Source organism: Euprymna scolopes, chromosome 46 (genome assembly GCF_053919585.1).
Source record: "Euprymna scolopes isolate OS-2025 chromosome 46, ASM5391958v1, whole genome shotgun sequence".
NCBI lineage: Eukaryota > Metazoa > Mollusca > Cephalopoda > Sepiida > Sepiolidae > Euprymna > Euprymna scolopes.
In genome coordinates, this window is record NC_136527.1 from 5,196,518 (window position 1) to 5,219,040 (window position 22,523).

The 22,523-nt window shown below is 35.1% G+C and overlaps 1 protein-coding gene across 2 annotated transcripts in view; it reads right to left on the reverse strand.

Annotated features, from left to right (window-relative positions):
- LOC145271328 (SUZ RNA-binding domain-containing-like) overlaps positions 1-14,053 on the reverse strand; it is a 62,041-nt gene extending 47,988 nt beyond the window's left edge. The window contains exon 1 of one of the 2 annotated variants that reach the window (XM_080126876.1): positions 13,789-14,053. In XM_080126876.1, coding sequence (XP_079983002.1) covers positions 13,789-13,842 — 54 coding nt within the window. In that variant the 5' untranslated portion in view covers positions 13,843-14,053. The remainder of the gene's footprint in view (positions 1-13,788) is intronic. The other variant, XM_080126877.1, reaches the window with a different exon arrangement.
- Between the last annotated feature and the right edge of the window lie 8,470 nt (positions 14,054-22,523).

Here is a 22,523-nt window from a genome sequence, read left to right on the forward strand (position 1 = left end):
GCCTGTCCAAAACATAATTATTTTCATGTATTATTTCCTTTTGTTTAATTATTTTTTTCTCCTTTTAACTATTTGTTTTGTTTTTGTTTCAGATTTTTTACCTAATTGATAAAGCGTCTTCAACGTAATAGTTGTTTTCGTTATGTTAATTTGAGTTTATCTGTCTGTCCAACGCACGCTTTCTAAAAGTTGACTGCTGGACGGTATTGTAGGTACCTGAAAGTAAGATTCTGAGGAATAACTGCCGCGAGTTCCAGAACAGTAAAAATCTTGTTTTATCTGATATCATTTTAATTTAACTAATTTTTAACTTTAAAACTTATCTACAGGGTGCAATCCTTGTTTCATTTATTATTTTTAACTTTAAAACTTATCTACAGGGTGCAATCCTTGTTTCATTTATTATTTTTAACTTTAAAACTTATCTACAGGGTGCAATCCTTGTTTCATTTAACTAATTTTTAACTTTAAAACTTATCTACAGGGTGCAATCCTTGTTTCATTTATTATTTTTAACTTTAAAACTTATCTACAGGGTGCAATCCTTGTTTCATTTATTATTTTTAACTTTAAAACTTATCTACAGGGTGCAATCCTTGTTTCATTTATTATTTTTAACTTTAAAACTTATCTACAGGGTGCAATCCTTGTTTCATTTATTATTTTTAACTTTAAAACTTATCTACAGGGTGCAATCCTTGTTTCATTTATTATTTTTAACTTTAAAACTTATCTACAGGGTGCAATCCTTGTTTCATTTATTATTTTTAACTTTAAAACTTATCTACAGGGTGCAATCCTTGTTTCATTTATTATTTTTAACTTTAAAACTTATCTACAGGGTGCAATCCTTGTTTCATTTAACTAATTTTTAACTTTAAAACTTATCTACAGGGTGCAATCCTTGTTTCATTTATTATTTTTAACTTTAAAACTTATCTACAGGGTGCAATCCTTGTTTCATTTATTATTTTTAACTTTAAAACTTATCTACAGGGTGCAATCCTTGTTTCATTTATTATTTTTAACTTTAAAACTTATCTACAGGGTGCAATCCTTGTTTCATTTATTATTTTTAACTTTAAAACTTATCTACAGGGTGCAATCCTTGTTTCATTTATTATTTTTAACTTTAAAACTTATCTACAGGGTGCAATCCTTGTTTCATTTATTATTTTTAACTTTAAAACTTATCTACAGGGTGCAATCCTTGTTTCATTTATTATTTTTAACTTTAAAACTTATCTACAGGGTGCAATCCTTGTTTCATTTATTATTTTTAACTTTAAAACTTATCTACAGGGTGCAATCCTTGTTTCATTTATTATTTTTAACTTTAAAACTTATCTACAGGGTGCAATCCTTGTTTCATTTATTATTTTTAACCTGAAAAGGGGACAGCATGTAACACTAGGACTAATATATATGATATTTGATATGATTTAGACGATGCATAGATCTTCAATAAATTTTCACTAGAAAGCAAAAGACTCAGTTAACGTCTCTTTATCTATATATAAAAGTGAAAGTGTCAGTCTGTCTGCCTACATTTCCCTATTCAATAATTCCGCCAAATTTTCGACCCAAACCGATTAAAAAGCTTGCCCTATCTCTGAATACCCTTTATGTAAAATTTCAAATGTTTAGACCAAAAATTGTCTGAGTAATATGGTAGAAACCTCAGAGGTCAATTTTTCTTTTTTTAACATTGACCCCTATTATGACCCCTTAACATTTATTATTTCGGGTTCAAATCAAGTTATTAAGTTAGATCCATGTCCAAGGAATCTATATCTAAAATTTCAAGTGTTTGGACCCGAAATTGGTGGAGGAGTTTGGTAGAGTTCTTAAAGGTCAAATCGTTAAACTTTGACCCTTAACAGCCAAATTTCTGGCCGAAAATGGATTAGAAAGATTTTCCCAAATCTTAGTACCCTGTATATCAAATTTTGAGTCTGTAGACTTAGATTTGAAAGAGTTATTGTGTAGGGAAATGTACACACACATGTTCACACACACATATATATCTACTAGCAGTTCTGCCCGGCTTTGTTCGGGCCCTATATACTGTTCATAAGGTTATGTGCATATGTATATATTAAAAAGTGTGAATATGTAAAGCAATGCCTTTCTGTATAATAGTCTTCCTTAACTACCATAGAGAAAAGAAAAGAGAGACAGACATTTTCACTTTTATAGATAGATAGATTGATAGATGGATTGGATGCAATGTATAGTAATGATTTAAAAAGTATATAAAAAAAAGACTCATGCACCACCAGCAAGAATCGAAACCAAAACGTTCAGCTCACGATTTATTTTGCCTCTGCCATCAATGACTGGTCTATGAAAACATGTTTACTGCAAGGCTAAAAATTAAAACATGAGCCAATAGCTACTAAGTTATGCTTTCATAATGCCGGCGTTCGACCTTTTCCTGGCAAATTCCATTTTTTTTATTTTTGCACCGATTTTTCCGGGCTAAAACCCAAATATAAAGTTTTGCATGGATTCAAATACCTTATATATGAAGTTTCATGTCTGTAGACCAAAAATTCTAGGAGGAGTTTGGTAGACAAAATTTGTTAAACAAAAATATATACGTATACATAAATATATATGGAAACAATTTTGTGTTTACTATAAACTTTTTACGCAAATATTATGCAAGTATAAATCATGTAGAATATCTGCATGAATATAATTACACGTAATTGTTTTTTTTGTTTTTTTTACATGGAGTTCACCACTTATCAAGGCCCAATGGCCACTCGGGGATAAGGGTTATTGTGTATACAGTAATCAAAAAGATAGTGTAGCAATAGTATTGGAGAATTGGTAAGGTGTCATTACTTAGGGGGGGGGCGGTTCATCAGGAATTTGTTTGTGTTGGGCTTGAAGACATCCAGGTTGAAGTCGGGAAGGAAACAGGCAAGCGGAACAGTGTTTCACAGGCGTGCAGTTCTAAGAAAGAAGCTTTGTTCATGGTATCTACGTTTTGATTTAGGCACAGACAAGGAGTGGGGAAAATTATTGACGGTGGTTTCAGCTAGGCGGGTGTTTTTTTGAAAATAGTTAACTAAAGATGATCATCCCATAAGAAAACCGAAAAAAAATGATAGGGAATTAATTAAAATGAATGTTTAAAAGAATATGCAAATTAGCTAGATCTTTTGCTAGTGAATGCAATTCCACAACCAATATATAAGAAAATTGTATTTTCTTTTTAAGTAGAAAAGAGGGTTTTTTTAATATGAATATCAATACATACAAAAGAAAACGGAGTTAATCAGAGTATAGAAGATATATAGATAGATTTTCACCCCAAACAAGGCACAGTGCCACTTTCATGTAGGTGCTACTATCTGGGACATAATTTGGAGGGATACTATGTAGGGAGTTGAGCAACAAGATGTCTGTTTACATTACATTTAAACTTCTGCATGTCAGTACAGTCAGGAAAGCAGGAAACCTATATATATAAGAGCCAGGTACGTCCAATTAAGGGAATTAATTAAAATGAATGTTTAAAAGAATATGCAAATTAGCTAGATCTTTTGCTAGTGAATGCAATTCCACAACCATATATAAGAAAATTGTATTTTCTTTGTAAATAAATAGAAAAGAGCCTTGCCTTTTTTCTGTTGTTCTCGGCCTTCGGGCTGGGATACGCTTTCTTCGATTGCCGCGAACTCCGCCAGTACTGGTCGTATGTCAGCGGAGTGACGGCTCGCATCGATCCTGAGCATCCTCACCCAATTACTGTATCCAATGTTGTGGACAACGTGAGGCCGCCATGGGACCGGGAAAGACAAATGGTCTACGTTACGATCTTGGCTGTGGCGAGAATGGTGATTTGGACGTCACGTCTGCAAGGTTGCCGGGGGGGGGGGGGTTGTCTTTTTCTGATCAAGATCTGATCGCGTTCTTTAAACACCAACTACGGGTGAAGATCAGATGTGATAGAAGAAGGCTGCATCGCGCGGCATTTGACAGAAGATGGATACATGTGGCAAGTCTGTGTGTACGAAGAGGAGCCAAATTTGAATATGTGTTCCCCGCCTAGGTGTGGAACGCGCAGTTCTGTAAAGTAAAATTAAACAAGTAGTCTCTCAGCTAGCTGAGTGTGTGTTCCATCCCTCCCCGATTAGGAAGCCTCCAAGATCCCCATCCCCATTAGATATCTCACTGCTGATGCAATTCTCTATCTATATAAGAGCCAGGTACGTCCAAGGATGGAATACTGTTGCCACATCTGGGCAGGAGCTGCTAGAAAGGACTTGGCCTGCCTTGATAGAGTCCGAAATAGACTTCGTAGCCTCGTAGGGATGTCCTTTTTTCTTCCTTACAACCTTTATCTCACAGAAGAGATGTTGCGAGTTTGTCTCTGATGTATCGTTATTTTCATGGAAAGTGTTCGAATGAGCTTCAGTCTATGGTCCCCCCTCGCCAAACTTTCACAAGAAACACTCGTCTAGCTGTAAACACTATGAATAATTCCCCCCACTTTTTATCTGTGCCCAAACCTAAACGTAGATTCCATGAGCAAATCTTCTTTCTTAGAACTGCACGCCTGTGGAATTGTCTTCCGTTTTCCTGCTTTACGGCTGACTACAATATGGTTGTGTTCAAGTCTAACGTAAACAAGTTCTTGATGAACCGTTCCATATAAGTTATCAACTTTACCAAATTTTCATTACTAATGATTACTATATTGTCCAATTTCTACTGTACACTCTTTAACCCTTATCCTTGAGTGGCCTCTTGGCCTTGATAATGTGGTGTTGCCTATGTAAAAAAAAAAAAAAAAAACCCGGAAGAGAATTCCAAAGTCTAGCAGTTCTGTGGGGAAAAATATTAGAGTAGAAGGCTGTACTGTGTAGGGGTGGGATTTTGCTGCTGGTCGAGTTTGTCGGGAGTATTTACATCGAGGGGGTACAAGGGTTTGTAGTTTGTCGATTGGGGTCTGTATTTCATACGTCATCCAATAATTCAGATGTTCTGTCATGGATTTTTCTAACTTAAAATTAAAAAATTTCAACTACTGTTGACAGCGCGTCAAGTAGACGATGCATGGATCTTCGATAAATTTTCACTGTAGTCTTGGGTTTATATTACTATACACACAGATTCGAAAAAGTTGTCAAAAAACAAATATATAACAAATGTTATCAAAGGCAAGATAAGTTACTTTTCTACCTAACTGGATATATTTTTCGTGTTTTTATTCAATGTAACATGTTTATTCAGCTCGAAAACCATACAGTGTTTACCGATGTATTGGAACATTCAAGATGGCGTTTGATTCTCTCTTTAACACGGTAAGTTTGGGAAAAGGTGTTATAAATAAAAAACCAGATAAAATACTGTTAAAAACTCGCTCAATATATGTTACCGTGACATATGTTGACATATATTCAGCGGGTTTTTAATAGTATTTTGTATAGTTTTTTATTTATAACACCTTTTCCCAAACTTACGGTGTTAAAGAGATTGTGAGACGCCATCTTGAATTTTTGAATACATCTGTAAACACTGTATCTTTTTCGAGCTGAATAAATATGTTAAATTGAATAAAAACACAAAAAATATATCCAGTTTGGCAGTTATGTTTATTCAGCTCGAAAAACAGTGTTTGAAAATTTTAAATGGCGCCGGAGTTTCTGTTGGGCACGGTAAGTTTGGGAAAATGAGTTAAAAATATAAAAAAAAAGCTAGACAAAATACTGTTAAAAACCCACCAGCTATGTCAGCCTCTGTCACAGTAACATACACTGAGCGAGTTTCTAACAGTTTCTTTTGCACAAGTGCGTTTACTTGACCAATCAAGAAAAATCTACAAAATTAAGTCCCGTGATACATATGTTGCACAGGTATTTCTCCATGGCCGTTTCTTTCGTCGTCCATGTCTGGCCGTGATCCCCTGGCTGTTGTTGACGTCCTGTTTAACTTAAGACGAACAAAACTCGGGTTTGTATTACTGTACACATAGATTCGAAAAAGTTGTCAAAAAACAAATATATAACAAATAAATGTTATCAAAGGCAAGAGAAGTTACTTTTCTGCCAAACTGGATATAATTTTCGTGTTTTTATTCAATGTAACATGTTTATTCAGCTCGAAAAACATAGTGTTTACTGATGTATTCAAAAATTCAAGATGGCGTCTCACACCCTCTTTAACACGGTAAGTTTGGAAAAAGGTGTTATAAATAAAAAACTATACAAAATACTATTAAAAACCCGCCGAATATATGTCAACATATGTCACGGTAACATATATTGAGCGAGTTTTTAACAGTATTTTATCCGTTTTTTTTATTTATAACATCTTTTCCCACACTTACCATGTTAAAGAGAGAATCAGACGCCATCTTGAATGTTCCAATACATCGGTAAACACTGTATGGTTTTCGAGCTGAATAAACATGTTACATTGAATAAAAACACAAAATATATATCCAGTTTGGTAGAAAAGTAACTTATCTTGCCTTCGATAACATTTATTTGTTATATATTTGTTTTTTGACAACTTTTTCGAATCTATGTGTACAGTAATACAAACCCCATTTATTTGTTATATATTTGTTTTTTGACAACTTTTTCGAATCTATGTGTACAGTAATACAAACCCCAAAACTTACTCATGTACAATGAAAGATTTCAATTTTTTTTTTTTACATGGAAGTCATTTATCAAGGCCCGGAAGCCACTTGGAGATAAGGGTTATTGCGTGTACAATAATCAGTGGGATAGTATCGTAGTAATCGTTAGTAATGGAGATTTAATAAAGTGTCTCAGGGGCGGCTCATCAGGAAGAGAGTCGCCAACCTAATAGGTCTTGAACTGTCATCCAAGCTTCAGCCTCTGTCCCATCGACGTAATGTAGCATCCCTCTGCCTGTTCTACAAGTATTTCAATGGTGAATGCTCTGATGAACTGTAAGCACTTGTGCCCCCTCGACAAACCCAACAAGCAGTAAAATCCCACCCCAAAAACAATGAAAACAATGAAAGATTTCAAGTAGATGATGCATGAATCTTCGATAAATTTTCACTGGCAAACAAAAAGGGGAGTTAACTTGTCTTTATTTCAAATATAGGTTTGGTTTGGTTGTTTTGTTTTACGGCATATCAACCCTTTTCGAGTTATTTAATGGAAATAGTATTCATGTTGCATTCAATTATTTTGTAGAAGGTTTTTATTCTTGAAGCATTTTGTATCTTCAATCGATAGTTTGTAGTGTTTGGTTTGGTTGTTTTATAGTGGGTTTTATCGTTTTTGTTCCCTGCATGAATGAGTCTTGCAATGGGAGAGGGAAAAGGGCTATAGTATTAATGTTTGGTACATTTTAAGTTAGGAAACCAGTCAGGAAGTGGGGGGAGGGGAGATAGAAAGAGAAAAGGTGAAATGGAAAGAAGGAAAAGGGCGATCGTTGTTGTTTTTGTTTTTTGCAGAACATGATTAAGTTTTGCAAAAGGAAGTAGAAAAACAAAAAGCAATCAATGTTAGGTGTATTTTCGTCAAAGGAAGCCAATATCTTCAGACAGCCTGATCTGGTAGCGCCAGCATAGTAAATTTGTTCTCTGCCCCCTCTCCCTCCTGTAAAACATTCACAGCGAGAACTCGTCTTTATATCACCATTGCAAAGAACTGTCCTTTATTTCTCCAACAGAATTGCCATGAACAGAGTTTCTCGTTAACAACGTAAAGTAAATTTGATCTTTCTGAAGTACACAGTTATCGACCAACTTCGGAACTCACATGCTTCAAAAACTGATACGTCTGCAAGCTGCAAGAAGTAGCCAAAACAGGATCCAAAAGACTCAGTAGAACATCATCATCATCATCATAATAAATAAATAATAATAATAATAATAAATAATAAAAATAATAAAATAATTAATAATAATAAATGAATAATAATAATAAATAAAAAATTATAATAAACTAATGAATAATAAAATAATAAAAATAATAATAAAAATAATAAATAATAAAAAAAATAATAAATAATAAAAATAAGAAGATAGAAAAAGAAGGGGGAAATCGAAGGAAGGAAAAGGGTACTTGTACAGTTTAGTCAAGACATTAAAAAATGAAAATATCGAAAAAAAGTTTAAATTGTATATATATCCGTTATAGAACAAAGTTCTCCGGAAAAAAATTTCACTTAATTTCATCAAGTAGTTTTTTTTTTACAGTGGAAAAACACGTTTTTATGAGAGCGCGTTGAAGACGGCCATCTTGGATTTATAAAAAAAATGATTTGAATTTTAGAAAAAACAAAGGGAGATAACTCCAGTTTAAGCGCTGACACCCCCTTCCCATCTTTAATACTAGCTAAATCGAACATTTTGCTCGGTATCATAACAAATTGTTTTTTCCACTGTAAAAAAAAAACTACTTGATGAAATTAAGTGAAATTTTTTTTCAGAGAACTTCGTTCCATAATGCATACATACAATTTAAACTTTTTTTCGATATTTTCATTTTTTAATGTCTTGACTAAACGGTACAAGCACCAGGAAAAGGAACATAATTAAATTTTATAAAAAAAAAAGTAGAAAAACAAAAAGAATCAATGTTAAGTGCATTTCGTCTCAGGAAGCCAATATCATCAGACAGCCTGATCTGGTAGCACCAGTCGTTTCTAATATAATTAACATTTAATATCATTTATGACAGTACGACACAATCACGTTGACGCACCAGTTCTCGCCAGATCACCGAAGTTAAGCAACGTTGAGCCTGGCCAGTATGTAACTTCTGGGAAGGTTGGACGTGGGGCCAGCACCCTTACCCTGTAAAAATGAACTCCTTGCTACAAAATTGTTTTGATGGGTATATTTGCCGATGACACCACTATCTATAACAGATACGAGGGGAAAACAAATGAACACATATCTAAAGAAATGGCAGAAACACTAGAGGATGACCTCCAATCTGTAGTGGAATGGGGACAAAAATGGATGGTCACATTCAATGCTGCTAAGACTAAGCTTGTTTCCTTCAATAACTACAAGACACCTTCTCTACCACCAATAGCAATGGCCAAGAACACATTGCCTGAAAGTACTTCTTTTAAACTCCTCGGCCTAACGTTTACAGGGAATATGAACTGGAATAGATACATTGAGAGCATTGCCAAGGCTGCTGCAAGGAATGTTGGCTCCCTCTACCATGCTAGAAAACTACTTACACCTGAAATTATCCTGTACCTCTATAAGGCCACTATTCGCCCATGTATGGAGTATTGTTGTCACATTTAGACTGGTGCATCTGCTACTAGTCTCTCACTCCTGGACAGGGTTCAAAAGAGAGTCGCCAACCTGATAGGTCCTGAACTGTCATCTAGTCTTCAGCCTCTGTCCCATCAACGAAATGTTGCATCCCTCTGTCTCTCCTACAATTAATTTAATGGTGAATGTTCTGATGAACTATAAGCACTTGTACCCCCCCCTCGACGTAAATATCCCTGACAAACCCGACAAACAGCTAAATCCCACCCCTACACAGTAGAGATCCCTAAATGTAGGAGAGCCTTCTACTCCAGTAGTTTCTTCCCCAGTATTGCTAGACTTTGGAACTCTCCTCCAGGTTCCTGCTTCTCCAACTGTACTGACATGCAGAAGTTCAATTGAATTATGAACAGACATCTTGCTGCTCAACTCCTTACATAGTATCCCTGCAAATTATGTCCCTGATAGTATCCCCCCACTTCAAAGTGGCACTGTGTCTTGTTGGGGGTGAAACTTGAATTAAGAAAAGAAAAATAGTAGATAAAAAAAATATTCGATTTTTTTTATGAAGATGACAGCAAATTAAGTGATGAAAAACCTAATATATAACAAATAAATGTTACCAAAGGCAAGATAAGTAAACCTTTTACCTATCTGGATAAGCTGCCGGTGTTTTAACTTATTTTAAAGCGTTTATTAAATCTGAAACACAAGTAGTGTCGAGTGCTTAAGTTCAACCAACAAGATAGTGGAGATGAGTCAGTCCTCTTCAGAGTCTTAAATAATCGCTCAAAACTCGAAAATGAAACAAAATACTGATAGAAATCCACCCAATAAATGTTACTGTGACATTTCTAAGGTGGGTTTCTAACAGTATTTTGTTTCATTTTCGAGTTTTGAGCGATTATCCAGACTTTGTTATTCTCGTTTAACACTCTACATTATTTTTTTTTTTTTTTTTTTTTTTTTTTTACGCACGTCCACCCCTAACAAGGCACATCGCCACTTCGACGCATGAGACTACTATTTGGACCATGCCTAGGAAAGATTAACAAGATGTTGGTTTACGTTACATTTAAGATTCTGCATCTCAGTACAGTCAGGGAATTCCAAAGTCTAGCTGTTCGAGAGTAGAAACTATTAGAGTAGAAAGCTTTCTGGCATTTAGGGATCTCAACAGTGAAGGGGTGAGATTTTGTTGCAAAGCGGGTTTGTCAGGGATATGTATGTCGTGGGGGCACAAGTGTAACAAGTTCATCAGAGCATGTTTCTTCAAAATATTTGTAAAACAGGCACAGAGATAAACCATTGCGGTGATGGGACAGGGGTTGGAGCTTAGTTGATGAAGTGGAACCTATTAAATTGGAAACTCTTTTTGGATCCTATCTTAGAGGGAGAGGCTAGAGGTAGATGCACGAGACCAGATTCAAACTGAATAAACGCTTTAAAATAAGTTAAGACACTAATAACGTATGCAGCTAGGTAGAATAGTTAGTTATCTTGCCTTTGGTGTTATGTTTTTTGACCAAATTTTCGTTCCATTGTCTACTGTAGAAGAATGCTCCACAAATTGAACCTGTTGTAATCGAAGAAGATTTGGGACGAGGTTGTAGAACATGATGAGAGAGGATGAAAGTGATAGAGGGGGAACTTAGATGGCCCACTCAGAGAGTTATTATTTATAATTATTTGTAGCTAATTAATACAATTAAAATCCAAGAGGTTTTTAAACATAACTCAATCCCTAAACTGACGAATATTTTCACACGCGTTTTATATGAATTACAAATATATATATATATTTTTTTTACTCATATTCACCCCTTACAAAGCATATCACCGCTTGGACGTAAGAGGCTACTATTTGGGGCCATGTCTAGGAAAGATTAACGAGACATTTGTTTACGTTACATTTAAACTTCTGCATATCAGTACAGCCAGGAAAGCAAGCAGCAGGAAAGGAATTCCAAAGTCTAGCTGTTAGAGGGAAGAAATTATGGTACTCATGTAGAGAGTGATCCGTGCTGAAATAATAACGTTATTACTTTAAAAGCCATTCTTAACATGGAGAGGGTGTTTTGTACCTATTCTGTACTTTAACCTTACGGGTTTGTATTACTGTACACATAGATTCGAAAAAGTTGTCAAAAAACAAATATATAACAAATAAATATTATCAAAGGCAAGATAAGTTACTTTTCTACCAAACTGGATACATTTTTGTGTTTTTATTCAATGTAACATGTTTATTCAGCTCGAAAAACATGCAGTGTTTACCGATGTATTAGAAAATTCAAAATGACGCCCGTTGGGAAAAGGTGTTATAAATAATAAACTAGACAAAATACTATTTAAAAAACACCGAATATATGTCAACTTATGTCACGGTAACATATATTGAGCGAGTTTTTAACAGTATTTTATCCAGTTTTTTATTTATAACACCTTTTCCCAAACTTACCGTTTTAAAGAGGGAGTCAGATGCCATTTTGAATTTTCCAATACATCGGTAAACACTGTATGGTTTTCGAGCTGAATAAACATGTTACATTGAATAAAAACACGAAAAATATATCCAGTTAGGTAGAAAAGTAACTTATCTTGCCTTTGATAACATTTATTTGCTATATATTTGTTTTTCGACAACTTTTTCGAATCTATGTGTACAGTAATACAAACCCAACCTTACAATTGAATAAAAAAAATCATAGAACTTTAATTTAAGAAAATAGTGCGGATCACTCTCTGCATTAGAATAGAAAGCTTTCTGGCATTTAGGGACATCAACAGTAAAGAGGGGGGGGGTAAGATCTTATTGCTAAGCGGGTTTGTCGGGGATATGTATGTATAGTTTTTTCAGGTTAAAGTCAATTCAGTCAGATATTTTTTTTTATTAAATTTTATTAAAGCATAGATTAGTTACAAAACACATTCCCCTCCCCATGTTAAGAATGGCTTTCGAAATAATAACGTTATTATTTCAGCGCGGTACCAAAAAATAATAAAACAAAAAGGCTTGAAGAAACAAACGTTGATTGACTCGGATAATCTCAAATTTATATAATGATAGGTATCCTTATGCCAAGTAAGCTACATGCAAAGGCTTGTGTTTCATTACCCGTGAAAACACCAGGCTACCAGCTCGGCGACTCGGCGTATGTGGAATGAAACATGATACTACTGATCAATGTTGCAGTATATATATATATATATATATATATATATATATATATACGCGCGTGTGTACACACCTTGATATCGTAATAAATAATATATAATGATTAACTATCAAACACAAACACCTCGTGTGTATGCAGGTTTCTCGTATATACGTGACTTCGATAAATATATATTGATTTTTTTTATTGTTTATTATTATTCGAATATTTATTTAAATAAAAATTTAGGGGGAAAAAATAAACCGAATTTTTAAACATCTAATATATATATATATATATATATATAGTACACACACATTATATACGTAAGATTTTTTAAATGGAAATAAATTTAAAAATTTTATTATTTATTATTCGTGAAATAATATTAAATAAAACTAATTTCAAACAAATATCCTAAAAGTACAATTAAAAAAAAAAAAAAAAAAGCATCAATCACAAAGTCCGGCAATATCATTTTCTTTTCAAACTATGGAAACCCATAAGTGCAACATATTTCTTTTTTGAATGTGATAACTGTTAAATAAAGTAAACACCAACCACTGATTATTACTTTTTCTGTAATTATAAAACAATTAAAAGAATGCATAATAAATTAGATGGGAACTGTGTTCCTTAATCAAGATATAGATTCAGATCTATAAAGGTTTTATTACGCCAATGGGCCTCCGTACTTCAAAAAGATGAGAATGTCTATTTCGTGAGACGAAGAAGAATGGTTTTTATACCGAAATTATTAACATTGCCGGTAAAATTGCGACTGTCTTTTAAAAGACCTGGCGGAGATCAGATCGCATTATTTTAGAGAAATAATACCCTTTTTACATAAATAAACCATAGATTCTCGTGTTTTTACGACATCTTAACGGTTTTACGCTTTCTAAATTGTAAGGCTTTTAATTTTTAAGAGAAGAAGGGTTTTTTTTTTACAAAAATCTTTTTATTTTTTTTTAAATTTTAAACGAAATAAATGAAGTTTTTTTTTTTTAAATCTTTAACTAATTTATTAGCTAATAATATAATTTTATGAGTTAAAAAGAAAAACAGTTTTATACTTATAATTAAATTATTAATCGATTCAACATCCTTTTAAAATTATTTTTAAAAAAAATTATTTATTTAAAAAAAAAATTAATTAATTAATGTCTGTTAAAAGTTTTTTAAAATTATTTTGATTGTTTTAAAAAAAATAAATAAATAAATAAAACCGGATAAAATTGTCTAATATGCGATTTCTATGGTCTAAGCTACACAACGACTAAAGGGGGATCGGTTTACTACTTGACAACGTTGAATATCGACCCCCCACTTTTCGGCCGGCAGCGTGTACGCACGCAGCACATTTTAATAAAATTAGGAAATACGTACGGCTTTGTCGTCGAGTTGTTCCCAAGAGTCCAGTACCTCACCGTCTTCGGCCATGATCGCGTGTCAGAGCCAAAGTCAACTGGAGCCGTCCAATTTGTGAGACATTGAAACTGCCCGTGGATACAACAAAATGGGAGTAAAAAAAAAAAAGTCGACCCCCGAAACAAAAACTGACAATTTGTTTCAACAAAAAAAAAAAAAAAAGAAAAATAAAAAAGTAAAAAAAATTTCCCTCGACTTGATACAAAGGAAAGATAACTCTGACGCCGGCGAAGTTGTCTGCCCTTGGAATCAATTCAAACCCTCGCACCTGCCGCGAGGCAAGAAATATATTAAAATAAATTAATTTCCCTGTGATACTGAACTATTATTATTATCATCATTATTATTATTATTATTATTATTATTTAAAATTCAATTTAATTTAGAAATTACAAAAAGCTAATAATTCACAATTTTAATATAACCTGTTTGTCTCTATCTATCCATTTATCTCGCTCTCTCTCTATCTCTCTCTCTCTCTCTCTCTATCTCTCTCTCTCTCTCTCTCTCTCTCTCTATATATATATATATATATATATATATATATAACTACTTCATTTACTCACATACAATTAATATACGAAAGTATGAATTTATACGTAAACGTTAAGTATTTACTTCAAAAGTGCTCAATACGTAGGTAGAGCTAGTTATTAAGTTATAAAATATATATGGCGATTAAGCTACACACTGAATATTCCGCGTTTCATCCACTCTAGGATAAGCATAAGCCTGAAGAGTCCTAGAGTGGACGAAACGCAGAATATTCAGTGGAGCTTAATCGCCATATATATTTTAGTGGAATATATATATATATATATATATATATATATATATATATATATATATATATATATATATATATATATATATTCCACTGAAACATGTATGCACATATGTAACAAATAATGTTTGTTTAATAGATACACACACACACACACAGACACACACACATATATATATATATATATATATATATATATATATATATATATATATATATATGTGTGTCTGTGTGTGTGTGTGTGTGTGTATCTATTAAACAAACATTATTTGTTACATATGTGCATACATGTTTCAGTGGAATATATATATATATATATATATATACTAGCAAAAGTACCCGTCGTTGACTGGGCTCAAAAACAGCATACAGAAAATGGACTTTGATTTATGAAAGTATGATAGGTTATGAAAAGGAAGGGTTGTAAAGAGATAGCTTCGAATTTGGGGGTATCAAAACCAAAGCAAAATATGATGAAAGTAAAAATAAAATAGATAAACCCCATAATTTATTATACCATACCTGTTCACACTGAAACACTTATCACAATATTCTGTGGATCTATATAAAAAATCCTTGTTAAACTTTGTGACATATTTCCATTCTGTGGAGGTCAGGCGCGAACGAACACCCCATAATTTTATTATATCATATTTCTTCAAACTGAAATATAATTATCAAAGTATACTTACGCAGATAGATATGAAAAGTCTTTATTAAAGTTTGTGCCAATTTCCATTCTATGGAGGCCAGGCACGAACGCAGACCCCACAATTTTATTATACCATCTCTATTTAAGTTAAAACACACTTATCAAAGTATTCTTATGTACATCTATATCAAAAACACTTGTAAACGTTTTTTTTTAATTTTTAAATTTTTTATTTCCATACTTTGTGGACCAGGTGCGAACGCCAACCCCACAATTTAGATGAACCACATACCCATTCCTGTGCCTCGATGCATCTTCTATCATTATATGTAATATAAATGTATGTATGTATGTCTGTTTGCATGTCTGCCTAAAACTTTCGACAGAGGCGACGGATTTTACCAATATTCATATCGTTATGAAGTTCGACCTTTCATACAACAAATATCGAAAAATTGGCTAAAAACATTAATATCTTCACCTTTTTTTTTTTTTTTTTTTTTTTACAAAGGCATCACCACATTATCAAGGCCAAGAGGCCACTCAAGGATAAGGGTTAAAGAGTGTACAGTAGAAATTGGTCAATATAGTAATCATTAGTAATGAAAATTTGGTAAATTTAATAACTTATATGGAACGGCTCATCAAGAACTTATTTACTTTAGACTTGAACACAACCATATTGTAGTCAGCCGGAAAGCAGGAAAATGGAAGACAATTCCATAGGCGTGCAGTTCTAAGAAAGAAGCTTTGTTCATGGAATCTACGTTTAGGTTTAGGCACAGATAAAGAGTGGGGGAAATTATTGATAGTGATTACAGCTAGACGAGTGTTTCTTGTGAAAGTTTGGCGAGGGGGGACCATAGATTGAAGCTCAGTTGAACACTTTCCATGAAAATAACGATACATCAGAGATAAACTCGCAACATCTCTTCTGTGAGATAGAGGTTGCAAGGAGGAGAAAAGGACATCTCCTACGAGGCTACGAAGTCTATTTTGAACTCTATCAAGGCAGGACAAGTCCTTTCTAGCAGCTCCTGCCCAGATGTGGCAACAGTATTCCATCCTTGGACGTACCTGGCTCTTATATAGGTAGAGAATAGCATCAGCAGTGAGATATCTACTGGATCGATAGAAAGATCCCACCATTTTTCCAGCGGCCTTGGCAACAGATTTGATATACGTGTTCCATTTAAGATCAGGAGTAATGGTCAAGCCCAGAAGCTTGTCAAAACTTGAGGCCTCCTGAAGACGAGAGCCATTCATTTCAATTGATGACAAATGTGAATTAGAATGTTGATGATGTAAAGAGAGAAGCTTGGTTTTAGATGCATTAAAAGTAACCAGCCACTCCTTTCCCCATTGTACTACGTGCTCAAGATCAGAGGAGAGAGAATTGGAGAGAACTTGGTCGTTTACTGTCTTAGATGTGGTACCATAAATAGTAGTGTCGTCAGCAAAAATGTCTACGAATGATGTAAGGATATGATTTGGAAGATCATTAATGTAGATCAGGAAAAGAGTTGGGCCCAGGATGGATCCCTGAGGGACACCGGCATTAATACTGTGAGCTTCTGATTTTTGCCCCTCAACTACTACTCTTATGAACCTATCAGAAAGAAATGATTTAATAATTGAGAAGACTTTTCCAGCTATACCATAGCTAGCGATCTTATGAAGTAAACCTTTATGCCATACCCTATCAAAGGCTTTAGATATGTCAAGAGCAATTGCCCTAGAAAGATTGCCACCGTCGAGAGATTTGCTAATCCTATGCGATATAACTGTAAGGACATCTGCTGTAGATCTAGCAGAACGGAAACCATATTGAGTGTCACTAAGAAGGTTATTTTTGTTGAGATGTTTGATTACTTCTGTATTTAATGATGAGATTTTCCAGGGAGATGGGAAACTATTCTCCTTAAGACAACGTTTAAACAGTTTTGTAAGTATGGGCGCTAATTCAGGTTGAAGTTTTTTGAGTACTATAATTGGAATACCATCAGGGCCAGTTGCTTTACTCGAATCAAGGTTTTTGATTAGCTTCGCAACATCACGTACAGATATACGTATATCACATAGCGTGTTTTCTGATACAGGAGGAAATATTGGGGGTTGGCGGTCTTGGTCGCAAAGGGTAGAATTAGCTGCAAAGTTCTTGACAAAGAGTTTGGCTTTGTCTGATGCTGACGAGATTACCTCAGGTCCATTGATAATAGTTGGGATGGAGCACACGCTTCTGTTCAGGATTCTGTTTGCTATTTGCCAAAACTGGTGGGAACCAAGCCGCTGCTCAGCTACTTTGGACTTAACAGATTGAGCATACAACACTCTTGCGTTCCTTATTACTTTCTTACAATGGTTGCTGGCAGTCCTGAAAACGGCTTTAGTTTCCATACATCTATTACGTTTGAAGCAGTGGAAAAAGTGATTTCTGTGCACAATGGCAGCAGCACATTCTGGAGAGAACCATGGCTGGCTGTTAGGTTTTTGCTGAAACTTTTTAGAGGGTATGAAATGGTCAATACCTACAATTAACCATTCAGTTAGGTCTAATACTATAGAGGACACATCCTTTTTAAACATGGAATGCAGAGGTAGATCAGATATAAATGTACGGAAGCTATCCCAGTCAGCCTTAGTGTATCGATATACTGTACGATGAAGAGGTACGTCTGGGGACTTATTACATTTCATTTTTATCTTAATTGATACAACAGAGTGGTCGGAAGATCCAAGAGGCGACAGAACAGAAACTGAACATAGTTCAGGGCAAGTTGTGAGAATCAACTAGGCACTTTTCTACCGGGGTTGGGGGGGGGGTCACTTTTTTCGCCGATATTTTTTAAAGTTATCTTCTCCTTTAGATTGTCTAGCCTTAATTTTAAAAAATGTCGCTTCACGGTTTGACGGTGGTCGTAACAGCATAAACGTTAGGTTTTACCCCGTTCTTTTCCTCCTTTGCGGTACGGGTTCGAGCCTGCCTTCCTACTTCCACTTTTTTTTTTTTGCTCAACATACACATCCAAACACCCGGGCAATGCCGGGCTGAAATGCTAGTCTATATATTGCCTTTGGTAACATCATATATATATATATATATATATATATATATATAATTTAAAGGAGATTAGAACAATAGTCTAAAGAGCTAAGTGTATTTTAATGTAACAGTGAAATTACTAGTTTAATTAAAATACAGGAAATAGAAAGTGCTCGTTGTAATTTAGATATATAATAAGCTCGATAGTTAAATGTCCTAGAGCTAATTCAATATTAAGTAATGTGATTTACAATTTAAAAGTCAAAAATTTAAAAAAAAATTTTTAAATTTAAAAATCAAATTTCAATCAAATTAAAAATCAGTTTCATAAGAAGGAACAACAACAAAATCAATTATCTGTACGATCGTTTCGGAAATCAAATTTCGAATCTGTAGGCTTAAAATTGACAGAGTTATTGCGTAGGGAAATGTATATATATGAAAGTGAACGTGTCTGTGTGCGTGTTTGTGTAGATTTCCCTACGCAATAACTCTGTCAATTTTAAGCCTACAGATTCGAAATTTGATATACAGGGTACTGAGATTTGGGAAAATCTACGTGATTGGTTTTCGGACAGAAATTTTGCGATTAAGGGGTCAAAGTTCAACGATTTGACCTTTGAGAACTCTACCAAACTCCTCCTACAATTTTGGGTCTAAACACGTGAAATTTTAGATATAGGTTCCTTGGACATGGATCTTAATAACTTTATTTGAGTCATAAACAATAAATTTTAAGGGGTCATAATAGGGGTCAAATTTAAAAAAATTGACCTTTTTTCTGTTTTTTTTTTTTGCTCAGCATACACATCCAAACACCCGGGCAACGCCGGACACCCATTGCTTGTATATCTATAAAAGTGAACGTGTCTGTGTGTGTGTGTCTGTGTGTGTGTACATTTCCCTACACAATAACTCTGTCAAATTTTAGTCTACAAACTCGAAATTCGATATACAGGATTTGGGGAAATCGATGTGATCGGGTTTCGGCCAGAAATTTGGCTGTTAAGGGGTCAAATTTCAACGATTTGACCTTTGAGATCTCTACCAAACTCCTCTGCCAATTTTAGGTATAAATAATTGAAATTTTAGATATAGGTTCCTTGGACATGGATCTAACTTAATAACCTGATTTGAGCCCCAAACAATAAATTTTAAGGGGTCATAATAGGAGTCAAAATTTAAAAAATTGACCGCTTTTTTTTTTTTTTTTTGCTCAACATACACCTCCAAACACCCGGGCAACGCCCGGGCTTAAATGCTAGTACACATAATAAAACAGGAAAAGCAAACAAAAAGAAAAAAGAAAGTTGTATATGTAACCTGTAGTGGAGCTGGAAAGGGTGAAAGTAGGAACACGACGAGTTGGTGAGAATAAGAACATGTATATCAAGGGTTAGTGGTGCAGAAGAGGTTAATAAGTCCATGGGGCGTCGTCTCTGTACATGCTTAATGGACAAGGTCCTAGATATGACCTTAAACTATATCCAGTGGTGAGGCCCCAACAAACCCGACAAGCAGCTAAATCCCACCCCTTCACAGTAGAGATCCCTAGATGCAAGAGAGCCTTCTACTCCAGTAGTTTCTTCCCCAGAACAGCTAGACTTTGGAATTCCCTTTCGGGTCCCTGCTTTGCCAACTGTACTGACATGCAGAAGTTCAAGTGCAACGTGAACCAACATCTTGCTACCCAACTCCCTACACAGTACCCCTGATGCTTATGTTCCCGATAGTAGCCCCTACAACAAAGTGGCAATGTGCCTTGTTTGGGGTGAAAATGTAATAAAAAAAAAAAAAGCAACAACTCTAAGCACAATTTCTACTGTAACCCTTATCCTCGAGTGGCCTCTTGGCCTTGATAAGTGGCGATGCCTATGTAAAAAGAAAAACAAGAAAAAAGCAACAACTCTAAGCACAGGTCTGCACTGTTCAAAGTTATTTGAAAACCAAAGACCTGTAAAACTTAGAAAGAGAACAGTATCTGTTGTAGCTGTCCAAAATGTCAAAGAAATGCTGCTAATTTCTTCAAGAGATGATTGAAACTTTTGTTTTTATTTTTGTAAATATATTGGGAATTATTTTTTTACATCTTGAAATTGGTCCTGGATATGACCTTAAACTATATCCAGTGGTGAGGCCCCAGCCTGCGGGCTTTGGAGAGTGTGGAGCCACCCTTTAATTGCCATTGCTCCCAGGTCCACTCTGACCCGGAATGGTAGTACCTGTTAGGGTCCCAACTATGGGTTAAATAGAAACCGACTTGAAAACAACAAATATATTCTATTAAAAATTTTTTGATTCGGCATTAAATAACCCGAAAAGGGTTGATATGCTGTAAAACAAAAACAACCAAACCAAACCCTGTGGAACTCTGTTCCGCTTGCCTGTTTCCCTCCCGACTTCAACCTGGATGTCTTCAAGTCCAACACAAACAAATTCCTGATGAATCGCCCCCCCTAAGTAATGACACCTTACCAATAACCCTTATCCCTGAGTGGCCATTGGGCCTCGATAAGTGGTGAACTCCATGTAAAAAAATAAACCTATGTCCCCACAACAACGACATGTCGACATTAAAAAACTATCCCTGGTATCTAACTCTGTCCCGTGGGGAAGCATTGTAAGCGTAAACACATGTATTTCGACATATCTTGTTAACTTTTCAACTCCATCGTTGGTCTTGTGGTCCACCTGGAATTGATCTGCACCTTTTTTTTTTTTACACGGTGGTCACCACTTATCAAGGCCCGGAAGCCACTCAGGGATAAGGGTTATTGCAAGTACAGTACGTTAGTGTGGAGATTTAATGAAGTGTTTACTTAAGAGGGCGGTTCATTAGCAATTTGTTAATGGTGGACTTGAAGCCATCCAAGTTGTAGTCAGGTGGGAAGCAGGCAGACGGAACAGAGTTCCACAGGCGTGCAGTTCTAAGAAAGAAGCTTTGTTCATGGAATCCACGTTTTGATCTAGGCACAGATAAAGAGTGGGGGAAATTTTTTACAGTGGATTCAGCTAGACGGGTGTTTTTCGTAAAAGATTGGCAAGGGAGGGAGGGGGACCAGAGATTGGAGTTCAGACGAGCACCTGCCATGGAAATAACGATAAAACAAGGATAGGCTCGCAACGTCTCTTCTGTGGGAGAGAGGTTGCAGGGTAGAGAAAAGGGTATCTCCCACTAAGCCACGAAGTCTATTTTGTACTCTGTCAAGGCAGGATAGGCTGTTTTTAGCAGCTCCTTCCCAGATATGGCAGCAGTATTCCATCCTTGGATGTACTTGGCTTTTATATTATACTTATTATAATTTTATATATAATATTAGCTACCATATTTTTAAACACTGTGGGTGGGTGGCATGAACCCTTATTTATTGCTGCTTATATGCCTAGACAAGTACATCTTAGCGGTTATAAGGGTGTGTCTGTCCCCACGACAAAAAGATTGAAGATTGCACCACTTTTATGGCTTATGAAGATATGATATAAAACCTTATGCCTAGAATCCTTATTTCAGAGTTGAGTAGCATTACATTTAAGCTTCATAATAACATAAACACATATATGTATTTCGACAAACCTTGCTTACTTTTCAACTGCGTCGTTGGTCTTTTTGTCAACCTGGAAATTTCATAATTACATTTTGACTTCAAGACAACAGTCGGTTTCATATAGTTTTTGTTCACTTTCAAGGTGTTGATCGCAAAAGAATGGAAAGTGAATATCTTTACTTGTGTGGTTAATTCTAGGTCACTATTCTGAGACACGTCAGCTTCCTCCCGGTGAAAGGGAAGGGGCGAGCCGTTAAACTGTCTGCCCTGCTCAACGTCCAAATTCCAATTCCAATTCTTCGTCTCGGCTAACAATCACATTCGTCTATGATGAAGGGGGTGGAACAACCTGTTAAACCGTCCGCTCTGCTCAACATCCAAATTCCAACTCCCATGTGATGTCCAGCTAATCTGATCGACGTAACTCACACGTAGATCCTGTCAGCTGAGCAGATGCTTCCGGTAAACTTGTCTATAATGAAGGGGGTGGGACAACCTGTTAAACTGTCTGCTCTGCTCAATGTCCAAATTCCAACTCCCATGTGATGTCCAGCTAATCTAATCCATGACAGTTTTTATCAACATCTTCATCTCTTGTTTATCTCTCCAGTTAGATAGATTGATTGATAGATAGATAGATAGATACATAGATAGATAGATAGATAGATA